At 32.8% G+C, this 22,587-nt stretch overlaps 1 protein-coding gene across 1 annotated transcript; it reads right to left on the reverse strand.

Annotated features, from left to right (window-relative positions):
- Nucleotides 1-463: 463 nt before the first annotated feature.
- LOC115451651 (zinc transporter ZIP13 homolog) lies at nucleotides 464-21,834 on the reverse strand. The gene is made up of 8 exons (XM_030180012.2): nucleotides 21,275-21,834; nucleotides 9,536-9,649; nucleotides 5,036-5,332; nucleotides 3,628-3,776; nucleotides 3,041-3,161; nucleotides 2,693-2,778; nucleotides 2,328-2,397; nucleotides 464-2,098 (listed from the first exon to the last, which is right to left on the reverse strand). Exons 1-8 carry the CDS (start codon nucleotides 21,432-21,434, stop codon nucleotides 1,923-1,925), a joined length of 1,173 nt encoding a protein of 390 aa, XP_030035872.1. The 5' UTR covers nucleotides 21,435-21,834; the 3' UTR covers nucleotides 464-1,922.
- Between the last annotated feature and the right edge of the window lie 753 nt (nucleotides 21,835-22,587).

The raw sequence follows: 22,587 nt of genomic DNA on the forward strand, positions 1-22,587 counted from the left end.
CTGGACATAAGACTTAACATCTCTTGTTTATGGGTAATCCAAGGATATGTCAAGCAACTCGATGTCAAGGTAGATACTTATATTGGCAATGCATTTTTTCGATTTTCGGATCCGATCTAATTTTACCGGATTCAGTAGACTTATAATCTTGTTGGATCTAGCGATTTTCGAATTGCAATCCCTACCAACAAATGTCTGGTCACCGGTGCCCAGTGTTGGAAGCAGATAACACAGTGCCCGGAGGTATTTCTCTGTTCATTAAGAATGTACGAGAGAACTGCCCAAAAGTATTTTTTTTCCAAAAGTTCCATTATTACCCAAAAATATTTTGCCGCCAACTTAGCAGTTTGTATCCGTAGTCCGCTTGACACTGCAAAATATGCCAAGGGACCTGTACCTTGTTAGAAAGAGGGAGTGCTGCTAAATTGGTAATAGAAACACATTTAATAAATAAAAACCAACATTGATTATTTATTTTTTAATCATTCTCAGTAACTACTTATTTACATATTGTCGTTGTGAACGACGTAAATACTCATAAATGGCATTTATTTATCACATTTTTACTCAACGGCTATATGACTTAAGATACGTATTCACTAGGAATTTTATTCGCTTTTAGTCACTTCTCTTTAATTAAACTAGTTAATAACGAATAAAACCTTATTATTTAGAGTACGCAAAAAAGATATAACAAAAACAAAAATAACAAGTTATTATGTACGTAAACTATGTTATAAAATTTACAGATTTACATAACTTGTAAAAATAACATGTAATGATGTTTATTAAGTGACCGAAAGTCGAATCAGAAAAAGTATTCAGAAAATATAAGTTTAAAAGTGCACAATAAGATATGCACGGGGTAGTTTCGATAGCAGTTTTATCGAAAAATATAATATGGTTCATTCTAAACAGAAGTAACTTAATACATTATTCTTAGAAATAGTCTTGAAAGAAAATATATCTACAATAACTATCACATTTATAACAGTGGAGTGGTTTGTACAGTTTTTACTATAACTACACCTTAGACTAACTTGTTTTCGCTTTATACTGTGGACAGGACTAATAAATTACAACATGGCCTGGTTGAGCATAATAAGATGATAAAACCGCGTACCAAACGCTTTTTGGCCATTTATTATTACAAATCATGTCTACAGCATTTATACCCATATCGAACGAACTCAAGTGGAATCTTGACTTTACATTAAATCATATATACATACTGATTATAAGAAAATATTTCATGGACACATGCAGTAGTCATATACAGGGTGTTATAAGATCGGTGGATCAACAGAAGCAAGTTGATAGACGGTCGGTATATATTTATATAACACTTGTTCATAGCCAGATATAGTGTGGATATCTGTGAATTATAATGAAAACTGTCTTTAGGGATAATGTAAGGAACATACGATTTATTGATTTAAATCACTTTAATGCATGACTTGGATAAAATTATTGCATGAACCTTACTAATATAAAGCAGTAAAATAACGGGAGTATTTCAATGTACCAAGATTTTATCTACTATATATACTTACGTTTTAATTCATTTTATATATCTCAGTCTACGATTTATATTCGATAATAATATAATAATACTTAGTATGCCGCAGCGGATGACTAATTTAATCGTAAATAAAAATACAATATATTCTTTCACATTGAATAAGTGATGATTCATACACGATTACACATGACTAAGTGAATAGTAATAACAGTTCCACAGAGAAAATAGTTTTTAAATATGTTAATTTAGTTTTTATGTTTTTAATGTATTGGCAAACATGATACAAGTCTATATCCGGATCTTTGATTACAAAACTATGTATTTGTTATCAATACCTTAAAACGGTAGATGGTAGAGGGTTAGTTCGTCGTCGGTGGAGGGCGGTGGTCGGTGGGCGGTGCTACTGGCAGTAAGTGTTGAGCGCGTGCATGAGCAGCAGGCCGGCGAGCAGCGCGGCGCCGTGCGCGAGCGCGTGCGCGCGGCGCGGGTCGCGCGCCAGCGCCGGCAGCACCGTCACCAGCGCGATGTGCAGGAACCCGCCCGCCGTGAACGGCGCGATCCACGACGTGCGCGCCTCTGCACGACACAATGACAACTTACTTCATGCTTCCACGTATAATATACGTAACGAAGCTTACCAAATACCTATAGCGAGCATTCATTACCCATATTGTTTTTTCTTTTCCAACTTACTCATTCAATTCGAATTAACACAATTCAACACATATTTTACAAATTATCGTGTTAATGATAACTCGACAATATATTATAATGATTTCAACAATATGACGCAAAAAATATTTACCAATAGAATTCCTAGCACCACTGAAGATAACAGCTGTCATTGCGCCAATCAAACCAGCAGACGCTGTCGCCTGAAAAATTAAACCAAAAATTACCAAGTAATTGGAGTTGAACACCTAATAATTACACTCCTCAGCATGCTATTATCATTTTGTATACTTAAATTTAATCTGTATATTATAGTATTTTTAATACAGTGAATACCAGATACATATAATTTATTATGTTTGTTTTATGATTAAGTACAACATAATTTACACTGATATACTGTACTGCACATAAATATTAAATTAAAAACATAAATATGAAACTAATTCCTAGAATTGGTTTCCTTGTGTTTGATTATAATTATTCTTAAAAACTCACCAACTGCGCTTTCGCCGCCTCCCATCTTGAGAAGCCGCTCTTCAGTAGTATAGCGAAATCTCCCACTTCGTGCGGGATTTCGTGCACTGGAACAAACAGAACAATATTGTAATATTTCTAGGCTGCATCAACCTTATAATTTTCGGTGTGTTTTCACCTAACCAAAGGTTCATAAAAAATAACGTTATTAATGGGCATGATATGGCTAAGATCAATTATCATGATCCTATGAGGTAGCCTTGTGCCCGTCATTTGGTGATTCTTTTCTTAAATCTTTTGTTTTGTTATTTTACACACTTAACTACTTTCAAACATTGAAGAATTAAGAATCTACAATGTGTTACTTACCGAGTATAGCGAAAGTTGTGAGCATTCCCACCCTGAAGCCGACCAGGAACGACCCGCCCACAGCGAGCCCGTGCGTGAAGTTGTCGATGGAGTTCGCCATCAAGTTCAGGTATCCCGCTACCTGTTATAACATTTACTTTTTAGTAAATTATGACTGCAAGTGACGACAGTTATTTAATAATAAACAGCTTTACCAGTATTTGTAATTAATGACGCTGGATATGAAAGTTTATAAGTGGAAGGGACAGAGAAAGTATGATGTTGTAAGAATCAATTTCACTAAAGTAAAAAGCACATAAGTATTATAGTACGTAATAAAAATTAATGGAATATAGTATGGCATATACACACGGCTTTGTAGCTTTACCAATTCCACCTGATCCTTTAGGGATAAAGTGATGTGTATCAGTGGCGAAGGGAAAATTTTTCGGAAAGGGAACCCGACACGACATATAGGTAACTGTTTGAAAATCGTTTTAATAACAATTAAATTGATATGAATTTAGAAAGGGAAGTCGGCAGGAATCGGGTTATATGGCCCTTCGCCTGGTGTGTATGTATCGACAAGCAAAGGACACGTGACTCACATCCTTCTTGTCCGTCTTCTCCTTGCTGGCCTGGTGCGCCTTCTCGCGCGCCTCGCGCAGCAGACAGCGCCCCACCCAGCGCGTGCCGCGCGCCCCGCACCGCGCCGCGCCGCCGCCCTCCGCCGGCGCGCTGCAGCACAGGCCCTCACCTGACGCATTCACACTATCGCTTAGTGACCAACGTACCAACCACCAACCACCAACCAACGACCAACATACTTCAAAGGGATGTCTGATGCAGAAACATCTATTATTAAGTAGGTACTAGGTGTGACTTACGGCTTCTCTCGCAGATTGACAGATAAAAGGCCTATAGTGTATTTTTTGGAATAAATGTGGTTTGTGTGTTAATTCTGGACATTGTGTACACGTGTAAATTTCACCCAAATCCGTACAGCGATAGGGGACCGGCCTATGCTTGATTTTGTACATTAATCTATATGTAATGGTTAATAATACGAAAAAGAAGCACTGCTGCGAAAACTGCATAAATATTGGTTAAAAAATGAGCGAGTAATTCATTTTTAAAATATTGTAATGTGCAGAAGTGGGCGCGATGTGGGGATATCGCTTCATCTCTTTCTTTTGCACGCGTAGTAATTCCCGATGACGTCACATGTGTGTATTTCGTCTCTTTTCTGTTTCTTGTTAATTACCCCTTCCACCGAAATTCAAAGACTTATAACTTGTTAATTTTTTACCGGATTTCAATAATTCCTTCTGTGTTATAATTTATATTATGTAAATATTTGTTAACAGTAAAGAACAAAAATGAGTCCGGTACCCTATTGCTGCGCTGACTTCTAATAAACTTATCACCATCGTAACGTCTGTACAAAACCTCGTATTTATTTATATATGATGGGGTAAAGAAGTAAAATAAACAAATTCTTAGGACCAATTTGACAAATTCGCAAAGAAACCGTATTATAATATGAGGATTTTGAAACTGCTATTCCTAGTTCCATAAATAATTTATTTAACGTGTGAACGAATGTTTTTTCATGTTAAATATACATTTAAACATGAATAATATTGTATGTTTTGTATGTCACGCAAAGAAATAAAACTAAACGACACTGCAATGCGCTTGTCTTGTGTAATATGTTATGATTAGTATGACGACACGAGTCTACAAGCCGTGCCCTATCACATAACACCCACTCCGAGACATTCCGTCAGTAGACCATGTTCAATCGTAAATAAAGCGTCCTATCGATACGCTGTATCAAGCTTGAATATTAACCTCCGTGAGTTCGAATCTCTTTCCTTGTAAATTTAATACACAAAACGTCTTTGGCATATAATTTTCAACAAGCCTAAATACAGGCCACATTATAGGCTTCAGTTGCAGGTACCTAACTGAATATCATTAAAGAATATTTTAATCTAGTAGCAGTTGGTTTACCTTTAGTATTATTGTTGAAGACGCACGAGTCGTAGAGCTGCTTTGCCGTGACGGTGCCGTTGCTGCCGCAGATGCCCTCGCCCTTCGGCAGCCCGCGGTGTTTCCGCTCTATTGCTAGCAGTTTCTCTATCTCCTCGATCTCTATCTGCTGTATGGAGCCGTTGTGCTTCATTATATCGTATTCTTCTTTCTCTTCGTCGGCTTCTTCTGTCGTGGCGAAGAGTTTCTCCACCACTATGAACACTAACATCCCGCACAGACACCACAGCCCGCTTTTTAGTGATATGTGTTGGCCATCTGAAAATGATGTAAATTAATATTGTTAAAAATATATAAAAAAATGGAATAAATTAGTATATCACAGATTTTAAACTAGGCATATACAGGCAATATTATAAGTATATAATATTGTAGTTCCTTACGACAGTTAAATTTAAAATAGCCACTTTGAAGGCAAATTAATGATTAAAGTGCCGATTTAGTTGGTAGCCAAGACATTCCTCAAATTCGTTTTTGTACAACTCTTTGTTTCGGCAAACTCTACGTTCGTAATTCTTCTAAATTTTAGTGTTTTCATTTATGTTTACAACATAAATCAAATTAGAACTTTCTTGGTTAATACCGGAAAAATATAAGATAGACTAAAATTTTATGTTCTAAAAACTTTGAAAACCTCACGCAAGTAATCTTCCGTCATTTAAACCTAGGTCTTTCTCGCCCTAATTTATAAAATATTGACCATAACTTCCAAAATATCATATTTCTATGCTATTTTTTTATTGTATTAGATAGCTTATAAGGCTCCAGAATGAAACAGCCTACTTAGCCTGCAAAAATTATGGTGCCTGCGTAAATTTTTCTAAGACTTCCACGCGCGCTGCTTTGTCATTAATTGAGATACTTATATACTATCATGTACTTATTTTATAATAATTATCCTTGTTGTATTTTCACATTACCCTTCACATCACGACTCAAGAGTTATTCAAGTTCCTTTTAATTGATTAGACACATACATACAGATTACCAGAAGCCATGATTCACTAGTGTTTACCATTTCCACCGGCACTCGGTCACAACATCAATCTCAGAACGCTAAACCTCAACGTAAATATTGCTATGACAATTTCTGCTTCATACGAAAGCAAATAAGGCATAAAATACGTTGCCATTGTTCTATACGCGAGTAGTATTGATAACACAAAACCTCAACGATGTAAACATTATAAACAGGTCAGTATGTATGTTTATGAGGAAAACGATAGTCAATGAGTTTAGAATTTTATATTATTATATGAATAGTTAATTGCATTGTTTGAATTAGTAATGGGCTGTTTTACGGTATATGTTTCATATTCATAATTTAATTTCTTGCCTAATTTACCGCTTTATGATGTTCTACTAACATTACAATTATGAAATTATACATATATCTATTAATTGCAGATACTTAAGATTTCATTACTAAATTCGTGTATGATCGTTAAGAAAGGAATAATAAAAGCATTCATGTACCCACCTCTATATATAAAGATAAAGTTACATTACCATCAAACAAAGGTCAGAAGAAAAACCGCGAACTTGTCCGACTAAACACACATCAAGGACGTCGTGTGTAAATGAACTTCACACAAATAACACGGGTATTTATACTTTACGATTATATAATAACTAGAAGCGTTTTTCCTGATCGCTTTGTTGGTCTTGTGGCCGCGTGTGTGTACTGTGAGGTCTTGGGTTAGATTCCAAGTATTGGATTTTTTTGTATATGCAAGTTTGGTCTAGCAAGTTCTCGCAGCGAGATATTGCGGAAGAACTTCCAAATGCGTTTACATTAGCGGCAATAATTCACTACTTATATAAAGATACAATTTGCCAAGTCCTGCATGCTAAAAAAATTCTCAGAAGTTACTTTGCCGTGATTGTCTCTAGAGGAAAAATTTGTTGGTTGATTTCTGTAATTGGATTGGATTGCCCGAGGGAGTTCAGACAGACGGCTATAGCTGGTTTATAAAAAACGAGTTGCGGCATGGCATACCCTATTAGTTGAATAATGACATGTGGGAGACTAGAGCTCTTCCCGGATTTAAGATTACGGGGCTCTCCTGGTCAATGAAAAGGATGAAAATCAGAACGAAACAGTAAAAAAAAGTATTGCGCGAACGTATTGAAATGAGTTATTAAATAAATAATCATAAACCGAGTTATCATTATGGAGACAAAAGAAAAAACAGAACATTGAACTTTAGTTTACAGTTAAATATTTCGATAAAGTTGAGTTTATTTTGAATAACTAATTAATTATTATTTTTTATTGTAATAATTAGAAATACCATCGGTAAATAAATAAAACCATGAATGTCAGTTATTAAGGTCGTGTCTTATTTTGGCTACCATGTTATAGCTGTGATAAGAATTATCAGTCTTTGTTAATATGAGTAATAGACATCATTTGAAAGTAGAACAGTCAAGTTTGGGTGCTGTTGTTTCGTGGTGTCGATGCGATTTTTGGCATTTGGGAGCCTAAAAAATCCTCTCTTACTTTTTTGAGGGAAAATTATCCTTTTCATTTATCCAAGCACCTACCATAATCAAGACAACCAACTATCATTCGAAATTACGTGGAAGATCCATTTCTTAGTATAATTACGATTCCAATTAACTACACTGAAAGTTTCTTGGATTAGTCACAATATAGTTGAGGAAAAGATCGATTTCTTTGTGTCGTATCGTCTGTCAAGGCGGCAATGTATTTACAAACAATACGTCATTGTAAGCATTGTGTTTACGTTTGACGTGTTTTGTAGCGGCAGCATTGAACTGTTGAATCAATATTTTGTTAAGGAAGTGTTCCGGATCTTTTCAATTGGTACATCTGTCATCTGTATTTTTGTACAGAACTTTAAAAAATCAAATTATTAACCACATATCGATGTAGTCGATACACACGATTTTATAGATTTCGGAACTAACGTCTTTTAACTAGCTTCTAGCAGTTAGACTAGTGTAGTACAAATGCCGCACACGGCACAGTACTTTTTTAATTATCTTCAAACAAGAAGACAATCCTCAAACTGACATTTTATTTATGATATTTTTTACGAGATGTTTTCGACAAAGATGGACATGATTCGTTTTACTTTTACTGTAATACCAAGGTCCTGTTTTATAGTTATTCGTATTTCCTGGAACTTCGAAGATACCTCATAATTTATGAGATAACCTTTTTTATTTAACTGCAAGTGAGAAGTATCTTTTGTTTATATTGTAATTTCAAACAGTATAACTTATACTTAATGCGATAACGTTTATTAACTATAGTAACTCTATATTTTTCATTCAAACATGAATGATAGTTAAACACTACAGCCACGCATGTTTCCAAAGCTATTAAATGTAAATCAATACAATAATACACGAACGCAGGTCGCAGCAGTACAATGCCACATGCATTTATTTCCTACTCTTCAATGTCTGGTGTTAAGGCCGATCGGGTTGAATAATTTACTCGTGTTACCGGATTCTATATAATCTATAGCAGTGGCGAAGGGTGAAGTTTACCTAAAGGTAACCTGACTCGAGATATGGCTACTTATGTGAATAAATGCGGTCTGCAAATCGTTCTAACGATCATTAGATTTTACATAAATTACTGAACGGAAGCCGGCAGGATTATATGGACCCTCCGCCAATGACTTATAGCATAGATATCATATTCCCTGCTCACACTCGACTTTGCAGTGTGACAGTCTCATAGATCAAAAAATACTTATTATACTATTATTATAATAAACTTAGTATTATTCAGTATTCGTGATAGTACTGACTTGAAAGTTCTTGTTACGAATAAAAGTAATATGTAAATATAGTCTCTATAGTTATCTAGTACTTGGGTCTATTCTCAGTGTACCAAACATCATCCAAAAGCATTCAAACATTTTCAGACCGACACATTTATAATATTAGTATCATTCTTATCAGATTAGTAAGAGAAAAGGTTCTTTGTATTTATATTGACTAAGTAATGTACTATTTGTCCTTGTGTTTAATACACAACTAAAACATAAAGATTATAACCATATCACGTTTCAAAATGAAATTTATTGCGAATAAAACAAATAGTGAAAAATTCTCATATTTGTAGTGCTTATACTGGGTCATTTTGACATTGCGTTACAAAATGTAACCACATACTCGTCTTCACCTTTGCTGACATTGTGCCAAAAATCATCCATTAATATCAAATAATTTCACCAAAAATCCTGGTTTTAGTTTTCAAATTTTTTGATCATTTTGTTGTTTTTTTTTTATCGAAACTTACACATTTTTATTTTACATCCACGGCTCAAGTAACATATTGTAAAGTGTTATTTCCAAGTAGATAAGTATGTGGTTTCATTTAGTAACGCAATGTCAAAATGACTCTGTATAATTAATTAAAATATGTTTCCTGAGAGATACATCTCTTAGAATCATACATGGTTTCGTCTGAATTCTTACCTTTCGCATTGGCTAAGTCATGCTCCCAGGCTTCTGGTAGTAAATGCAGGAACACGTCGCCCAATAAACCACCGACAGCGAAGCTGAGTAGAATTTGTAGCGTGTCGGCACCGGCTAAAACAAACATTATTAATATAACACTAAGCGTATGTGTAAACAATAAAAATATATTTATTGAACTTATAACCACGGACTGCACACGTGTTGTATTATCCTACTAATATTATTATATAAATGCGAAATATTGTGAGGATGGACGTATGTATGTATGTTTGTTCTTCTTTCACGAATATACTATTGAAAGGATTTAGATGAAACTTAACAGTATATTAGTTATAAACCTGAATTACACATAAGCTATAATTTATAATGATTTTGTGTACTTTGGTCATAATATAACGATACATAGCAATTAAGTCGGAAATAAATGTATCCCAAAAAACTCCTTCGCGCGGGCGAAGCCGCGAGTAAAAGCTATATAAGTTAGTAAATATGTTTTTCCTAAGTAAATATAATTATATTTCAAATAAGACCCCCTATATGAGGTCTGTAATAGTCATTATTGTTAATAGTAATTGAAAATAATTCAAAATTTGTCATGATTTCTGATTTGTGACTTTGTAATGTATGTACATATATTTTAAATAACTTATCGCTGATAGCTTGATATGACACATGTTGGTTAGTAACAATGACACGTCAATAGCATCACCTGTTATCGGATTGATGAATGTCAAAATAGAGGTCATTTAAGGTTTCAATTTCAATACATATTATGGAGATAATAAAAAGAACTAATTCTATAGTTAAATAATACATTAATTTATGGTTCATTTAACATCTAAATGAACATGATATTAGCCTTAAGGTAACTGTATGCGAAAACATTACAGATTTATTATATTAAAGAGTTAAATCGCCACTATTTTACACTATCAGTAATTTATTATGGAGCTTAAAACTGTTTATATATTTATCTTTTAACAAGGCAATGAAGTGATTGAGGGATAATTCGGTGTAGTGATTGCTTAGTGATAGCATCGATTGCTTTTATCATTAGATTATGAGTCAATAGGTTTTTAATTATTTATCTTTTTTTATTAGCTTAGCAGGCTAAGGAGGAACCGCTCCGGTCAGCCGGATGGTTTGTTGTATTTAATATTATTAGTCCGATTTTAAGCAGCTCCTAAACAGTGACGCAGGTTATTCATTTCATGACGTGGATACCGTTATCACGTATTTGTTGTATCAAAATCCATTTTAATTTTACATAAAACATAGTATAAAGATTTACCCAGGTAACACTTATACGTAGTATTCTTGCAAACTTATTGGAATTAAGTCCAATTTATAGTTTATTACGTATTATTCATTGTATTATTGTATCTGACGGGATTTAACCGTATTAAGAGATGAATATTGAAAATACTTTATTAGTACTCGACTATAAAATTACGCGCAGAATGTCATGTACACCGTTTTCAGCTGTTCGCTGTCTATCTGTAATTGTTAAGTAGAACAATATGAGTAGTATTGAACACAATTTTTACGCATACAACTATTAAATTATAGATTTTTTTACGAGTTGCTTGGTTATGTATACCGTAACTACAAATTGTTATAAATATTGATAAACATGCATGAATCGCTATGATTGATTAACGTGCACTTTAAATTGATACTTCATATCAACGGCATACGATAACATATTGTAATATAGTTTTTGTCTTATTTACTTTACAGTATGCGACTAACAGGCAAATAATTATACGCTATTTTAAATAACCGTTTACTGATAAGTTATATAGCTTATAAAGAACAAATTCTCTACACTTACACTACATTAAAGCAATTATTGTAATTAAATATAAAAAGAACATAAGCTATATTATTAGAGCATTTTTAATGAAGTAATAAAATAAGAAAGTTCTAAAAAAATCTTATGGTTCTGAAAATATCGAGAGCCATAAACACCCGCCTTTATTCGGTAATCCTTGTTGCCGATACAGGTAGCGCTCCCATTATTCTGTTAGTATTTTGAATGTTATAGTCTGATTAGGTAAATAAAAATCCTGGCCATATGTGGTAAAAAGGAACTAATTTCTTGTACTAACATTAACTTTAAAACGAAAAAGCAAAAGTGACGCCCCTAAACAAGCTTTTGTTTCCCTGGTCAAACTATAATTGGCAATAGGGATAATTGTTTAATGATCCCTATTGCCAATTAAGCCAACTAAGCGCCCAGATGAACCACTCGATTCTTTGAAGAATCTATGCTTATGTAACTAATAGATGAAACGCGACAACCAGTTTGTTCCTTTATGTTGGTTTTTCACTAGAGTCCCGACCCGAATTACCTCGATCCAACATACGAGAACGCTACTCTATCACTTTAAATTTTATATTTCCTCATGACTACATTTTCTAAAGCATGAAATAACTAAATGGTCTGTCCATTTGGTTCAAGTTAATAAAATTATATACAATACATGTGCATTGGTTTATAGATACACGTGGTGTGATACTAAGTTAGCCAATCGGTCAACTGTCATTGTACGACAGAGTTACTTTAGAGTACAGCCATCGGTATCTGAGACTAGTGCCTCCGCTCACGTATTCAGATAAATCGTGCGCGAGCGATAATGGCTGATAATGCGCTGGGAACAAAGGGGAATTAATATTACGAACATTACTTGTACATTTTTGTGTTTTAAACCATAATTCATTAAAATATGTTTACATTGCTTTTATAGAGAAATTTATTTCTTTCGAAAGTATTGATCGTTAAAGTTTTGTAGCTATTATCATATTCCATAGAAAACATTTACTATGATTAAATATTTCTTTATGTTTGAGAATTAATTCAGAACATGTGCAAGGTTCATTTACCTACGGAACCCCAACTAGAAGTCGTCTATACCAGAGATTCCTAACATTTATAAGCCTCAGCTATTCGGAAGCTGGCGACATTTTTAAGGACCCAACGTGTTTGTAGCTTTACACGTTTAATTATTGACGGGCCGGTTTTTTGCCTTATTGTTTCGCCATCCCTAGTCTGGCATAGCATAATTGGAGTTATTGGAGGAATGGCATGGCACAGCGGTCTCCCATGCACGATGCATATAAACTGGGTATTACTAATCTGCCAAAATATTTGTGTTCAGTAAGTCTCTCGAATAAATAAATTTGGTTACATTTAAACGTGCCATCACGTTTATTCATTGTTTATTTATCATTCCATATTTAAAATATTACATTTAGTTTTGTTTTGTTTAGTGGAATCCAGGCATCATTCTCGTGTCAAGTCACAAGAATGTACAAAAAACAAAAGTTGACTAAGTGATATGATATTTCTGCAAAACATACCCGAGGTGCAGACGATACCTACTCTTACTTAATAAATATAAATGGCACACTGATTAAGAGGAAAGATTTCAGTGATTTCAAGATCTCAGTGCTGACGGCATGGCAGCCTTCGCAGTGCGTAGACATAGGACCGTTGTGATTGGCTAATTTTGAGATACAACTTGAATCTAATTGGTTGTCAGATAAAGAAAGCTGAATAAACAGCAAGCTGTCAGATGAACAAAGCTGAGAAACAGACTTGTTAACACAGCAATGCTCCGTCCGTAGATAAAAAACGTCTATGAATAAGGGGGTAAATCTTTCACCATAGTCATACTAAATTTGGTAAAACGCGACATGCACCCAATATGTATAGACTACACAGTTCATGTCATTAATTGCTACTATGGAGAGCCAAATTTCAAAGACGAAACAATTTTCCTTAACGATGACAAAGTTGTACATGCACGAAGATAGTACATCATTTTACGCATTTGAAGCCTTGCCAACAGTTGAATCAATATATTCAGCAAAACAACTGTATTTTTTATTCTCTGTATCAAGAATTATACATACATACAAAAACCCACTTCAAACTAAAAAATATTTTTATTTTATATACGTTTAATATGAACTTTACATATTATGGAGTCTAACTTGATGTCAAATTCATCAAAAACTCATTTTTGTAGCAATAATTATTTCATAAACTATTAGTACGCCACGTCATTTCTTTGTTATTGTGTTGTTTTTTTATCCAGTTATATGCCATTTCGTAAGGCAGGTAATGACTGGCAAAACATTTTTTTGCGATTTGACCAAAAAACTGTTTTCTTGAGTTAGGTCAGTGTATTTATTATTGATCGTGCAAAATTGCAATTTTATTCCAACTAAGTACGCCTGCCTGGCATCAGAAAAAGATGGTATAAATATATACAAATACAACATTAATATTATATTGTAAGAAAAAGTAAAGTAGATATTACAGATGATTTCAAGGAGTCGAAATTATGACTTCGTAGGAATGTACATATGAAATGAAATTTAGGATTTTATTTTAATGAACTTTCGAAACAGAAGAATATGTTTACCGTGAATAAAGTGTAAACATAGTATCCTTCATCTTATATATTTATACAAACAACTTAATATTATAATTACATTTAATTTAAATTTCACTCGGTATAACAATTCTGGTACAACACGGCTATCTATATACGGAAGTTTAAAGAATCTTTACGTGGATTACTTATATTTTATTTTGTCTGAACACTCTGTCTGTCTGTCTACAATAATTCACATTAAATACAGTAGAATGTAGAGCAGTAAGTTTACGATGCTTGCATCATCGCGCCATCGTTCTAATTGATATCATTGATGCGATCGCCATGTGTTATTTTTATTAGTAATTCCAGCACGAACAAACATACCTAAAGCATGAAACTAAAATATTTATAGTTTCTAGAATATTTGTTTCACTGTAGCTTATTTTTCTAGGATTTTAGCTAATGACTTAAGACGCCACCCCCAGTAAAACGTCGTGCTAACCCTATTTTTAGAAGCTTTATGATGTGGATATTGTTTCATTAACTTTATAATGACAATCCCACTGATACTGTTGATTCTGTACATCTAAGGTATACATCATTTTAATTTACAACCAAAACTTAAATAGACAGTTTATAGGAAGGAAAGAATATTTTTGTAGTTTAAAATTTTCAAAGAGACCTAAAAATATTTTTTTTAAGATTTTTTTTTGTAATTTTTTCATATTCGTGTTCTTGCGCCGTATATGTATGAAACAAATACTCAAGGCCGTTTGCTCTGGGAGCGCCTTAATGTGCTATGGTATGGAGTCCGGCGCTACACTTAATTATTTAACAAGAAGTCGGAGAAGTATTTTGTCTTACAATCTTTATAATTTGGGAATGACATAATAGTGGTGTTTTTAATGCTTATTATGTGATATTTTAAATATAATCATTTTGTAAACATGATACATACATAAATAATAAAAATTACTTATTAAAACATACACTCTCTGATAGCTTACTCATATCTATCAAATACTACCGAATCAATATTTCATTATTCAGTGAAAATGATAAGAAGGTTGCGAAATATTATGTAAGATGATCCAGGCAGGTCACGGTGCTATGTCAGCCGACGTAAACACTAGGTTGCTCTAATTATGTAGTAAATAAATTACCGGAGGGAATTCACCCTTATCTCGCAAACGCAGCTGGCCTGTGCGATGCAACCAGCTGGTAAATTGATTGTGGTTTATACCTAGTGTGAAGGATGTGTTTCTGTATTGTATTTATATAGCTAGCTAGTATAAAGGTTGTATGTTTTTGTATCTATGAGATATTTTTCGATGACAGCACTCTACGCAAATGTAATAGTCTTGAGTTTATTATACTTAATTATAGCCAATTTATATGTAGAAAAAAAAAAACAAGTCGGTCGGACGGTAAATGAACGCCACCGCCACTAGTACCCACGTATTTTGTAATAGGAATCGTGGTTGCTGTAGATAATAAATATTTACAGATATTTCGATCCTCCAGCTAGTTTATAATATACACTTAGTTCTGAAATGATTGATACCTAATTTTATTTTATCTATACTAGTGAAATCAGTCACCTGTCCAACAATTGCAAAACGATTTAGTAAAAAGTTTCGTAACACGCGACGAGCAGACAACTCGACAACTAGATAAAAACGATATTTTGAGATGCCCGATAACGAAGTTATTGTTCGTTTTTGATCGAAGTCAATTTATAACATTTTTACTAACCAGATTTTCTTTTTGAATAGGTGCACCATTGCACACCACTTCGATATAAAAGAATAAAAGTAAAACAGGATTAGATTTATCTGAATTTAATTTTTTTTTCTTAATCCTATTACTGGATTCCTATGCATTGGCTTGTATCACAGATTATTTTTAAATACAATTTTGTTTAATAAAATTTTCACATTTCAATTTAGTATAATTCTAACATAATGTTTGTATGAAAGAGCTATGTTCTAGGATTATTGCTCAGTTTATGAAAATTCAATCAGTAATGTAGCTGACGTTATTTATAATTTATTGTCTTTATATGTAGATGCATTAAGATTAATTAATTGAAATGAGAACATGTTTGTGAGGTTCAAATCTAAAGAGTGTCAGCTGTTTATCAATCACTGATAACATTTTTACCAAAAATAGCTGAATGAGTATGATTTTTTTTTTTACTGCAGCTCAGTCCGCTTCAAATGTATCCAGGATACTTAAATATTTTCCCAGGATAATAAGTTGCCTCTAGCTCTTGGGAGTAATATAGCTATATAGCAGTTCTCCCTGTGACTATAAAGGCTGCAAAGTCTTCGAAACGTCGGGAGTTAAAGTAAAATATTAAAACCACGATAAAATCCGTAAAATAGTTTAATTTAAATATTTAACATTCGCGTAAACATAAGAAATCATTATAATATGGCTTCCTATTAGTGAAAAGACATTCAAAATAGGTTAAGTAGATCATGATATTAGCCAACAAAGTTTTAGCCTTATCTATACTAATAATATTATTAGTATTCATTAACATCACATTGGAATCAGTAGACATAATAAAAAAGATTATCTATGTTAAAGATAGCTATTTAAAACCTGTTAGTTTTTTAGCTTATGGTAACATTTTGAAGATACAAACAGCTTAATGCAATGTGAAGTTAACAATGTTTCTCACACCACTGCTTAATCATGTCAATAACCTCTGTACAATGTGGAAACATTTCGCAGATGCAAAAAAATCAGTACAACCAATAGTTTTATTTATATTAAGAGCGTTTACGCATCCGCGCGCCGTATGTCTCAAAAACAGCACTTTTCGAAGGAGATAATATCCATCAAAACATTATTTTAAAAACATATGAATTAGTAATTATTATAGAAAATTTTGTTGTCTAAAAAGTTAGTAGAGAAAATTTTTAGATTTATTGAGTATTTGTAAATTGTTTAATGATTACTGAACAGAGGTTTTCAAATTTGCGCTTCGAACGTCTATTTCGAAGCTCAAAATATCTTAAACCACTAAGGAACATAACAATATGTTATTTTTATCTAACTAAAAAGATCCTGAAGAAAAAAGAAAAAATATCTTTTTATGTTTAATTCATGAGAAATAAAAATTCAAAGAATTCGAAAATTTCAAAAATGTTGGTCATTTAAATGATTTTTTTTTATCACTATATCTTACTTAATTGAATATAATATTGGATTACTATAATAGAAGAACATCTCCTTAAAAACATACAATTTAAAAATTCTACAAAATTAGTTCTGTTATTTTTCTATAAATATTTTAAATACCACTATAAAACGCAACGCGCAAATCGTTTCAAATTAGTCCGCCTTGAGGCTTTCTAGAGAGAGGACGTATCGCTCGTCGCTCCGGCGAGACTCCGGTTGGACTTTGCTGTGCGTAGAAAAATAGTCACGTGTATACAGTGATTGCCACATCTTAGTACTTTAGTAAGTAAAATATTTTTTTCTTTAATAATTGACTATAATTTTAGTAGTTACTATAAATTATTATTATATTATTATGTTTCAGACACAATGGGAAGTAAAGCTATTTCTAGGCAAGAAAAGGAAACGTAACAACGCTGAAACTTCGGCTAAAGCAAAAGCTAAAAGATTGATGTACTAAACTCATTAAACACTTGAGCATAGTTACTCGAAGGAAAAAAATTGAACCTTAAGCTAAAAACAATTAGCCCATTGAAATGTTACATGAGCTTTGTATTTTTTAGAGGACCCAATTTTATTTTTAGACCATGTGTCGGGGGTCAATAGAAGCTTAATCTCAAGTTTGTGAGGTCGCCCCCTTGTCCCCTGGCCGCCATCATGGAAAAAGGGGTGAAAACACTTTTTTCGCGATATCTCAGAAACTATGCGTCTTACATAAATTTTGTAAAGTGATAATTTGTAGCAAATTGTTTTGCCTACAAATATGTTTATATAACTTTTTGCCCTAAATTAAAAATTAAAGAAGTTATAAGCAAAAATGTGAGAAAATGTTTATAAAAGTTTTCTTTTTTGCTCTATAACTTTTTTTACATTTTACAAAAAATTACCTCAAACTAACTTGTAAATGATCTTTTGAGGAAAATTGTTCCCTATATTTTTTTATTTCATTCATTTAAAACGCTGTTACAGCGCTCCAAAGTTTACCGGGTTCGTCAATGCTCATGAGAATCCGGTCGAAACAAAATGTTTAACTTATTTTTGATTTTTTTATTGTAAATATATTATTACGATTTTTTTGTTAAATTCGTACAACTTTACTTATTTATTCCTAACTCTTTTCTTTGCCATAGAACTTACCAAATTTAACTTATCGAATGTTATGCAGGTAGAAAAGGTATGAGTTACCATTTGGGGATAAAGGAGAAAAAAAAACATATTTGCAGGCAAAACAATTTGCTACAAATTAAGTATGGCTTTACAAAAATTTTGTAAGACGTATAGTTTCCGAGATATCGCGAAAAAAGTGTTTTCAACCCTTTTCCAAGATGGCGGCCGGAGGACAAGGGTGGCGACCCCACAAACTTGAGGTTAAGCTTCTATTGACCCCCACACATGGCCCAAAAATAAAATTGTGTCCTCCAAGAAATGCAATATTCGGTCCTTAAATTGTAACATTTCAATGGACTAAACGCACATTTCAAAACTCGTTTTACGCCCGCGGGGTGCGCGGTTGTATGCGGTACCCGCTGTATTGGCGGCCAACTATTAGAATCGTGCGGGCCACGGTAGCACCAGCGCGCTCTGTGGTTAGTAGGTGGGCGACTGCAGTAGTCGGTAGGGGAGGGGTGGTTACAGAAATCTGACGCCATTTTCCTCCATCGTGATCGTTTCTGATATGATATATAGCAATACCTATTAAAAAAAACTATCCAAAAATATAACCAACTTCCGAAAAAGAAGTTTTTATTTCTCACTTTTAGTTATACACCTAAAAATGACATCCCATTACATACACCTTCTGACTCAAAATATAAATTCCAATATGTAATTTCTAATGACTTAATTTAAACTTTCAATACGCTAAATATTAAAAACTACAGATCTATGGAGTAATTATGTGGTCCATTATAAACATCGTAGCACAGTAATTTTCCTGATTTATTGTCTGATTACGGAGTTCTGGTGCCTATCTTTCGGCTTCATGATGAGCTCCACTTTACTAAAGGGTACTTTCTAAATGCAAATGCATTTGCATTTAAAAGTGAAAAAACAATTTGTAAAATTGCCGTTAAAATTTGTTAAAAATGTTTATTTTTTTATAATTACAAAATGATACATATAAACTATTTCATGATGAATTCTTATATATTTAATAATAGAATTCTTCATTTATCATAAATTCATATATCATAAGTTACATTCCAATTAGATAATTAAAGCGAAAAGATCAAAATTGGTTGGTCTGACTATAAAGATAGCCGACGCGCTAACTCTACGCACACAGCTACGCAACGGCTCTGTGTGAGTGAATTTTGCGAAGAATTACCTATAGTTGACATCACGCGCGGCACGTAAACGCTCTTAATTATTAATTATTGTGTTCCTGTTGGATGAGCATAAAAGCAATATTCTGTGATGCCTCTTTAATTCAGGGCAGCATTGATTACTATTGGCTTTAAACTGTGAGGCCCTGGGTTTGATACCATGGTAGAGCAACAAAAAAAGCACTGACTTGTCTTCAAGCACATTACAGAATAAGTATAAGCTGGGTGTTGTGTGGATACATTAGTATTAGCATCTCTGCAATTGTTCATGGATAGAGATATGAGTTTACATTATCTTGGATGATTCAGATTTTTTTTCCAGTAAACATAGTTTTTATTAATATATTAGTTTGTGTATAACCATATAATTGACTAGAAATCATATAACAACTCTATTACATACTAAATGTTATTATAATTTTATTTAATAAATATATGTTACTTTTTTTTATTTAATATGCATAATCCAAAGAAGGAACCATTAACTTTTTAACTTGGTGGATTTAACTTTATTAACTAGTTATCTACAGAATAAAGAAGCAACATCATTATTGTACAATGAATTTATTTGTATTTGAACTAATAGTCAAGTCATCATGAACAAAAGATTACATTGATAATATGTATTCCTTTCAATATTAAATGTTGAAATAAGTCATCATTATTTATAACAAAGAACAAATATTAAAATAGAATGTTTGGAGTTAACAAAGAATATGTCAGGTTGACATTGTAACTTTGTCTTTTTGGACAATCAACACCTCATTCCCTCGTAATCACAAAGGTTGTAAAGTCTACAAAATATTGCGAGAAAAATTTAATATAAATAACCACAATAAAACCAGAAAAGTAGGTTTATTTCAATGTAATAGAATGTGGTAAGAATATCAACAGTTTAATATTTAAAAAATATGATTATATTTGTATTTTTTCCTATTAAGTCATTAATTTGCAGACATGTTTAGCTACAATATCCACATATGTGTATAATATTTGTTAAAAAAACTAATATTTTAAAAATACCTCCCAACTTATGTTTATTATGTTATTTATTATTTTCTAAACAGACAATTGCTATAAGAATCAGATTCCAATACAGTTACTAAAACTAGACTGCAGCAAAAAAAATAACTTTGTCTGCATTACAAAGTTAAGCAATTACTAAGAAACTCTAAAGAACTAGGAATCATTTCTTTCATTCGAAGAATAAAGTTTTTAACAAAATTGTCTCAACAATGTTACAAAGTTAGCCATTTTTTTATTCATTAGAAAAGTTTGTTCTCTATTTAAATTAAGAAAATGATTTGAGTTATGAATGTATGACCAGTACACTTTAAAAAAAAAAGAAATTTATATGACTGAGAATTAATATTTTAAATCAGTAATTTAAATTGCAGTGCTAAGCCATAGTTTGAGTTTATTATGTGATATAGTAAATGTAGGGACTATATCATGTTACTTAAAGGACATAATATAAAATAAAATATTTTTCAATAGAACTGGCAGAGTTTACACAAATATATTAAGAGTAAATTTCATGCCACCATTAGATTTATTTTAAATACTTAGGCATATAATATTCTAATTCCTTTGTCCTAACTTCACACATAATTCAATAATTATTTATCATTAAAATTGTATTGTGGAAAATACAATAAATAAATGTACATAGGTATATCATGCGAAGTTTCTTTGTTATTAAATTTTTACTATAGACGTAGACGACAGGCGTACACAAAGCGCATGCGCCAGCGTAGACGTAATATACACGAGACTTGAGATGATTTGGAAAAACTATAAATAGTTAACACATGATATTGAAATGTACTTACGTCCATTTTCAAACGAAGCTGTGGAGTCCAAAGGAATAATAAGTAGCGGCAAAATTCCACTCAATCCAACTAACATCGAACCTAGAGAAGCGAAAAGCCATGGGTGCTCATCTAACTCGTCCACAAAAGTGTGAAAATATTCCGGCAAATATCCCGCCATTGGCACTTCTATTGTAATTATTTCTTTTAACAAAACACTATTCAGTCAGACTAATAAGTTATGGATTTTGTTTACAAAAAATGTCAGTAGCACATTTTTTCACGACTGTAATGTAACGAAACTTGCGTCAAACTAATACAACAGCATCACTGGAGATGTTCGTGTTTCCGAGATAAAAAAAATGCCGCCCAGACGAACTAATCTTCACTGAGATTGAGTACGTCCGTTCGTTGCGTTTCTTATCTTTACTCAATAATTATATGATAGCAACCACGCTCAGCACCTTTATATCATTATTACTTATTAATCCATAAATGCGCAATTAATTTTTATAATAAAAACAAACGACACCCGCCAAAGATGAAAGCAAAACAAATTGAAACAAATGCGACTGTGAGAGTGAGAAGTGATATTTTTTTTATTTATTTATTACGGCTCTGGAGACAAGTTCATTGAGCCCAGTGAGAAGTGACTAGTGACAGGATAACCAACTCCTTAATATATTTACCACTAATTTTAGTGAAAAATCCCGACCGTTTTCTTCTTGTTCTTATTTTTCAATGATATATTTGGATATGGAAAATACTTATAATTGTAGTTGATTCTATGAATATTATGGGTGTGTCACCATTACAAAACAAACAAACTAGAAACAATGTATCTAGTTTTACCATAGACAAAGTCAATAGTCAATAGTCAGCCTTTTTCGTAACGTGAAATTGTACTACAAGTCGCTAGGTCAAATAAAAATTGAACAATACACATAAAAATATTTTACCCCTAAAAAAACGTAATTTAAATTTTCCCCCTAAATTTAGGGGCAACCCCTAAGTAGGACTCCTGGCTGGTGAGCAGGACTGAGAAAGCGTATAAATGTCGACTATTCTTCCAATGTCATTATTATCAAAATAGTATGTATAGCCCTCAGAGTATAGCCTAGTTTATTTTGTCTTCGTTGTAAACTTTGTTACATCAGCCCTGTCAGTGTGACAGCGGTCTTAAAAACACGCTTATAAACATTTTATATTTTTGAACGATATGATCTCAGAGATATGACGTGCACAAAAAACGCCATACGTTATTGATGCAACTTCGGTAATAGTAACTTCCTTACCTCTGAGTCCTTACCATTGATTTCAAGTTATCGATTTAG

Source organism: Manduca sexta, chromosome 18 (assembly GCF_014839805.1).
Source record: "Manduca sexta isolate Smith_Timp_Sample1 chromosome 18, JHU_Msex_v1.0, whole genome shotgun sequence".
Classification (NCBI taxonomy): domain Eukaryota; kingdom Metazoa; phylum Arthropoda; class Insecta; order Lepidoptera; family Sphingidae; genus Manduca; species Manduca sexta.